The 7819-nt window shown below is 38.2% G+C and overlaps 1 protein-coding gene across 2 annotated transcripts; it reads right to left on the bottom strand.

The window, feature by feature from the left end:
* Positions 1–2032: 2032 nt before the first annotated feature.
* cetn3 (centrin 3) lies at positions 2033–6931 on the bottom strand. 2 transcript variants are annotated; one of them, XM_044174384.1, is made up of 6 exons: positions 6777–6931; positions 5861–5996; positions 5462–5576; positions 5084–5275; positions 2605–2676; positions 2033–2565 (listed from the first exon to the last, which is right to left on the bottom strand). In XM_044174384.1, the coding sequence occupies exons 1-5, from the start codon at positions 6791–6793 to the stop codon at positions 2633–2635; spliced, it is 504 nt and encodes a 167-aa protein (XP_044030319.1). In that variant the 5' UTR covers positions 6794–6931; the 3' UTR covers positions 2033–2565; positions 2605–2632. The 2 variants fall into 2 exon arrangements, with proteins under 2 accessions (XP_044030319.1, XP_044030318.1); XM_044174383.1 differs by having other exon boundaries at positions 2033–2676.
* Positions 6932–7819: the final 888 nt, after the last annotated feature.

Genomic DNA, 7819 nt, shown 5'->3' on the forward strand with positions numbered 1-7819 from the left:
ACACAGGAGAAAACCACCGAGCGCTCTACTCTGTCATTGTGTGATTGGCTCAAGTTATTACCAAAGCAAATTGGGTTAGCTAACCACAGGCCTCTTAATCATCTGAACGGCAGCAGACGGGGGCTGAGACAGATGAAAAGTAAAGCAGGCGATGTTTTCATCTGACCAACTCAAGACCAGAGACCTTCATCTAAATCAACATGTAAAGGTCTGTGGGGAGCCAAATAACAGGGAGCTCATAAAGGATCCGCCTAAAGGGTTTTGTGGTCAGTATCCTGCAGCTCTGTTGTGAGTATAGTGTGACAGTAGCTTTGGCTAACTGCCTTTAATTTATTTCAACACATACATCATGTAATCCTAATGTATAGTGTTGGGATTGGAGCTGCTTGTGGTTTTAAACGTCAGCTATTCAAGTGAAAACTATCCCTTTTATCACTTGACGCAGTTACGTCATTTGTTGACGTTAATGTAACACCACTTGATAATTAGACGTACAGCCGCTCTTCACTTTGGCAATAATTACTTCTGTGAATCACACCCAAGCATTCGAACGAAATTACAATTCTTCACAAAGACTAAGCGAAGCTGATAGATTCTATCCAACCAAAGTCATGTCTGCTCTGATTTGTGTGAATGTAAATGTCATGATAGTGTCAGGAAAGAACAGAGTATATGTAGAGACTAATTTTTTCTTTTAATCAGCTGTTCAGTGTCACCATACACTACATTTAGGCTTCATGAATGAGTGCCTCCTTCTGGTGGACAGCAGGAAGGATGATGGATGACAACTTGCTGTAATTTCTAATAATCTGTGCATGTAATAACATGCACAGATGGAAATATCAAGGACATAAAGACTTAACGTCCTGAGGATGTTTGGCAACTCAGCCTGGAATACAGAAATTCATTATCACTATGCGTATTTCGGTAATATTACATTTACTATGTCAAGTAAAGCATTACGCCCCAGGACGCCTACCCGCTCCTGTGTCCAAGGCTATTGTTTATTTAAAAAGGTCTAGCTATGTATGTGTTCAATATAATGACACTATTGTTAATACAAAGTGGTAACTACTGCATGTGAATGCATGAATGGGCCAGATCTGCGCTCCAGAGGAGAGCCTTCATTATACAACATCGCCCACCACTGGATTTGTAATGAACTGCAATAAATTTGAGCTTCTGTGCTTTGATTACCTGCTCTGACAAAACATTACATCTTCCATATTACAATGCCTGGTCGCATTTCTGTGGTTGTTATTTTGGTGAAAGTAATGCAAAAGTAGTGTAAGCAGTAACGCATAACTCATCACAGACAGTAATATTGTAAAGTAACTTATTACTTTCAAATGAAAGTAACTAATAATATACTACATTTTGAAAGTAACTTGTCCAACGCTGCTGAACAGGCCGCCCGTGTGCAGGCCGCTGTATGAAGTGACGTTTAACATTTCTTGTGGGAAAGTCAAACGACTATAAAGAGACAACTAAAGAGAGACGTAAGGGCGCCACGGTGGCTCACCTGGTGGAGCGCGTGTCCCTCTGCTGCACGTTAAATTACTACAGAGACACAAAACAATCTATCCAACATTTCTAACGTCAACCTCAATGTGGCGCCGGAGGAAAAGTCTGGGGGGGTCATTAGGATTCGTCCTCTGGGAACCGTGAATGTCTGGACTAAATCTCATGGCAATCCACGACCAACTGACTGACACTTTCCGTCCCTAGAGCCACATCGCTTGTGTGGACACAAATTCAGTGTCTTGGTCACCATTTGTGGACGGCCTCTGGCTCCCAGGACGATGTCCTCTCTTATATATGATCAGTGTGTGAGCGATGAACCTCCCGGGAATGATGTGACTGTATTTTAGATTTCTATGCACTATATTACATTGACGTCTGTATTTGTTTGGACGGTGTACCCTACACCTTGGGTATTGATGGGGGTCATGTTGTTGGACATAAACTAAAAATCTGAAATAAAATGTTGAAAAAAAAAAAAAAAAAAAAAAAAAAAAAAAAAAAGACTTGCTGGCAATTCAATTCATTTTAATACAAAATAAATGGTACATTCAAACATTCACGTCAGGTTTTTTCTCCTAAAGAATATACAGACAGAATCACAGACTCACTTCAGGAACGAACAATAAAAATTCCCCCTATTTGTCCCCTTTTCCCAACAGTTATTTGGATATGACAGAAAGATTGATAACAAAGTGATCAGATCTCGAATATAAATCAACTAGACTAACAACATCAAATTCATCAACGTCTGAAATGTTCTTTGATACAGCTCGGAGTTTTATTAAGACAGAAACATGTAAAAGACACTTAGAGGAAATTTGAATTAAAGACATGGCATGATATCAACAGCTTTGGACAACAGTTCGCACTTTAGGAAAGACTGGCTCGAGCAGTGTGGCCGAACTTTTCAGACAGTCCAGTCCTTTTATGTGATGAATCAAGTATAAACCGCAAGGCCAATGAGCAGTTCCAGACCACGTCAGACCCTCGAGAGGGAGCCGACACTTGTTCAACGTGCTCATGTGTTCACCTTCATGTACACACCGACAGATGTTCAGTCGCTCAGCTTCTCACAATATGGACGACCAATCCAACCCAAAACCCCTCATCAGGAGTCTCCAGTCATAATGGAGAGGAACTCCTCCTGATTTACTGGAAAAGGAAAAAACACGGTCAGGCAGAGAGTAACTTTGCACATTAATGCTCATTTTGAAGATATTTCAATGAAGTGCTACTAATACAGATAACCTATACTTGTAAAGGAAATTTTCATGGCTGCAGCTAACAATTATTTTCATTACCAATTAATCTGCTGATTGTTTTGTCTATATCTATCTATCTATCTATCATAAAGGACTATAAAATATCAGACAACAGTGAACAATGCCCGTAACACAAAAGAGCAGTTGCAAATACTCACATTTGAGAAGCTGGAACAAGGTAATAATTATATAATTATATATATATATATATATATATATATATATATATATATATATATATATATATATATATATATATATATATATATATATATATATATATATATATATATATATATATATATATATATATATATATATATATATATATATATATATATATATATATATATATATATATATATATATATATATATATATATATATATATATATATATATATATATATATAAAAAGCAGCTCATGGTTTCAGAAAACAACTCACATACATTCAGTCACAATCATTCATGTCTATCTCCCCCTAGAGGCCAGCAGAGGGCATAGCATACATGGCATATCTACAAACATTGAACACAAATGGCTCCCCTCCTCTCTGCAACACTGTGTACCTGTATCACATATTAGTGTGCCTCTTTTCGACAAGGGGTTGCGTGTATGGTGGACTGGGCAATTATTGCAAACTCTGCATTAACATAGCTCACAGACTATTTATAAGAAAATATATTGTCTGAGTTTAATCAGGTACCAAAGAAGAGATGGTGGTTAATATCTGGCCAGTGAAAACCCCTGATTTATCCCAGAAGATGGTAGCAGAGAAACAAAGTAGTACTACGTGTCTAGAGGTCCATTTAAACACGTTTTTTAAGATACATCTTCTGTCAAAAGGGGCACAGCAAAATTATTCATGTCTGTTTATCTGCATTAAACAATGTTCATACTGACATTTGGCTCATATTACTGCAAATATGATATATAAAAGCTTTTTACTTGTACACAATGAAGCAGACTGATACAGAAGTGACAGCATGTAGCTGTTTTTGGATCGGATAGCACAGGAAAACTTCAACAACACTGGATTTCATGTGAAGCGAAGAATAAATGTATAATAAATATTAGGCCTGCACGATACGAGGAAGATCTGCGATGTGCGATAACTTAATCAATATTACGATGACGATATGACTTGCAATATATAAACAAATACTGAAGCGTGCATATTAGTGATATACGGCTCCTATGTCAGCCTGGTTGTCTTTAAATTCCGTACAGGATTAAAATTTAATATTTTAAGATATAACTAAATATTCTTTCTAGAGCAGCAACAGCAAAGTCACTATATAAACGCAATAAACTCTCACTGGAAACAAATCTAAAATGTCAATAAAATAAAACATATACACCAAAATACTGAATGAAGAACGCAGATGTCAGTCCTTCCTCCTGTCCTCTGTCCTCCCCCCTCTGCTGCTGCTGTGATTCACTGCAGGTAAGTTACCTGGGAGAGGGAGGAGGGGCTGGTTTGTCTCAGCCAGCAGCTAAATTTACAAGAATTTGCCAAATTTTTAAAAAGGCACATGGCAAACTAAGCTAAACAGTTAGATTACATACATACTTCGTTTTAGCTTGTTTGTAAATTTGCTATCAGCCGAGCCAGCGCGCTGTGCTTGTGTAAAACATGAGACTGCAGACAGAGCAGATTAAAATATCGCTTTCTGCATGTTCACATTTATGCTTGTTGAACAGGTTTTACTTGCTAATGTTTTATTGTACTTACAGTAACGAGCGTAGCTGTCCTCAGCTCGAGTAATCTTCACTTCGCTGTCTCCACCGCGGCTCCGCTGGCCGCTGTGTGTTTATGTGGAGGAGCTCAGTCCGACAGAGCGCAGGGCAGCGGCTGCAGCGTGATAATAAACACTACGGTCTTTAGCCCCGGGACCCGTTTAATACCGGGTTTCGGTACCCATCCCTAAATTAAATGATTTGTCTTTTGTGATGTGTTTATCGCGCATGTTCATATCGCGATGACAATGAAAATACGATTTATAACCATATCCGCATCAGTTTCACATTCCCCTGTTGAACTGGTACATGTGGTATTAGTAGTTCTGGATCATATCGGTTGGTGTTATTGATTCCCAGCATTTACAGGACATAGCGTCTGGCCATGAGTCTACCACGTACCCCATGTAGGGATACTTTACAACACTTTTCAGTCATATGAGTACAAATTGAGTTGAACTGGAACCTTGTATGAGACAGTTCAGTATAATTAAGTATAATGCACCTTGAGAGGCATCTTGTATAACTGACGTAAGACCTTGGTAATGATCACTTACTTTCACCATCTCCGTCAGTGTCAAACTCATCGATCATGCTGCGCAGCTCCTCATCGCTGATGTTCTCCCCGAGTTCTCGAGCTACTCGTCTCAAGTTCCTCAGACTGATCTTTCCTGATTCATCATCATCAAACAGCTTGAAGGCTTTCATGATCTCCTCCTTTGGGTCTCGCTCCAGGATGCGATCTGTCACTGTGGAAAAATGTGAACATATTAGGGATTTACTTTTGTAAACTTTAGTCAGTGTAAGGATAGGATTATTCATACTGCGTATCATGATTCATCCCTGCCCTCCTATGAGCCACTAGCACTCTGGCTATGACATTTATTACAATGGCTCTCTGTATAGAGGATCAAGTGAACTGAAGGCAAACTTACCTACTTCATTGAAATCCTCAAATGTTATTTTGCCATTTCCCTCTCTGTCATAGTCCTTAAGAATCTTCAAAACATCCACTTTCTTCACTTCAAAGCCAAGTGCACGCATCGCCACCTGTTGGGATTTTTACATAGTTATATACAGTATAAATGAAACAGCTTAAGGGTTAGATCATTTGAACATTTCTCTTTCAATTCAATCAATCAATTAGTATGTTTACATTTAGTATCCTGGTTTAGAGTAAACAATGATAGTTAGGTGTTGAGGCACAATATAAAAACATCCTAACAACATATTTAGCTGTAAATAGTTTTACAATTTGAACGTATCACACTTTAAACATTAGTTGTACATTGGACTGCTGTTGACTGCACAACCTCTTGTCCTTCACTGCTCACCTTCAGCTCGTGGTAGTCAATTTCTTTATCTTTGTCAGTGTCAAACAACTCGAAAGCTTCTTTGATTTCATGCTTCTGGTCCTCGGTGAGCTCTCTCCTCTTCTTGCGCTTGGTTTTGTCTGCCGCAAGTTCAGTTCTGGAAAGACGGATGCCAGCGTCACACCAAATTATGTGACCCAATCAGGAATTTGTAGCTTTGTTGCCACTGCAAACATTTTTATTATACTGTTTCACATACTTAGAGCAGCTGTTACCAAAAATGGAACCTGCATAGTATTTAGGTAAAAAAATGTAGATAGCTGTGAAAGCACAAACTGCAGTGTAAGGTCTGTCTGTAGAGCACTAATATTTTAGCTGCCAATATTTAGTCGGCACTTTGATACACCAAAATCCCAGCTATCAAAATGTGCGACCCTACCTAATACTAAGTCATGGAGGCACCATTTTTGTTAACAGCCATTAAAATGAGGTATGAGATAAAGTATGAGAAAAACGTTGATATAACTCACTTTAGCTGAAATTCCTGATCAGGTCATAGAATATGATGAGTCACATAATTGAATGTAACACCTGTTTAACTATCATTCAATGGGAACCATTAATTACTTAGACTTAACTCTAACTGTTGGCGTTAAATTCACTTTCAACAAAACAGTGTGCTGCAAAGCGGCGTGGCACGAGGAAATAGTTACCATAAGCTACACAAGCAGCTAGCTAGTTGGCACCATCATAACCTAGCTAGTTATTCGCAGCTTTGCGGACATTTTAATTATCAAACACGGGTGATAAAAAGCAAAACATGCTAACGCTAGCTAACGTGAATGAGCTAGCGCTGACTTTGCTGCTACACGTTTGCTGCATTAAAATGAACCGTGCCGAAGTAATAAATAGAGTAGCTGAGACTTTCTGGTTTTACCTCAGAGACAGACTCATCTTGGGTGAATTTTAAGATCTTAAAACAAAACGTTACTGTCAGTAAACACACAGATATCACTGCTCCCGTTGACACAACAACAAATCCGTTTATCCGCGCTCACACAGAAGCTTCCTATTGGCCGCTGGTCACGAGGCAGCAGTAAAGTGCTCTCTGATTGGTTTACGTCACAGCCATTCATCGTTGTTGTTTTCTTCTTCTTCTTCTCCTTTTTTTAAATGACTATTTTCAACCGAGCGGAGCGTTATCGCCCCCAATTGTCGCGCTACGGTGCTGCTACATCCTTGTTTTCAGTCCTGTGTGTTTCAAACAAGTGATAAGACATACTGTATGTTAAAACTTCATTTCCAGAAGCGTTTCAGCTCTTTACGTTCCAGCTCGCTCCATAATAACTGTCTTTGATTTGAATATATGAACTGAGTTTTGTACATCAATCTGTTGTGTGTTTTATTACAGTAATACACGCACGGTTGCCTCAGCGTCCTCAGCAACTGATGAAATATCATCACTATTTTGTCTATTTTTGATGAACATGGTCTTATTATAACTAGACAGAACTCCCTTTAAAAAAACAATTCTTTAATCAAAGATGAGGAAGTATCCCAGATCCACAGTCTTCATTGCTTTTGAATGGCATCAACATATATGATAAGAAAGTTCATAAACACATTTGTCAAATCCTAGAGGTAAAATCAACTGGGACATTTGGAAGATATTAATTGGAAAATATTATTTTTCCTCAAAGTTATATTGCTAAAAAGTTCGTTTAAAATGTTTACCTAAAATCTATCCAGTGAATTCTGTCGTCACCAGATATGAGCAGGTAGATAACTCCTCTTCTCTTTGTGGACATGCTGATGAAACAGCTATTCATTCATTTTTCAGTATAAAATTACAATTAAATTTAGTTCACAATACATAATGTTATACCATTTGTTACTACGAGTGACAAATCTGTAGAAAAGTCTGTTTAAAATGGATTACGCACAGAGCTGGGTTAGTGTATTGTATTCTTCAAATACAAA

Source organism: Siniperca chuatsi, linkage group LG18, assembly GCF_020085105.1.
Source record: "Siniperca chuatsi isolate FFG_IHB_CAS linkage group LG18, ASM2008510v1, whole genome shotgun sequence".
NCBI lineage: Eukaryota > Metazoa > Chordata > Actinopteri > Centrarchiformes > Sinipercidae > Siniperca > Siniperca chuatsi.

Coding starts and splice junctions, on each gene's coding strand:
- cetn3 (XM_044174384.1), bottom strand. Junction 5,577..5,860: donor TTGACTACCACGAGCTGAAG/GTGAGCAGTGAA, acceptor AAATCCCAACAG/GTGGCGATGCGTGCACTTGG. Junction 5,276..5,461: donor TGAGGATTTCAATGAAGTAG/GTAAGTTTGCCT, acceptor ATTTTTCCACAG/TGACAGATCGCATCCTGGAG.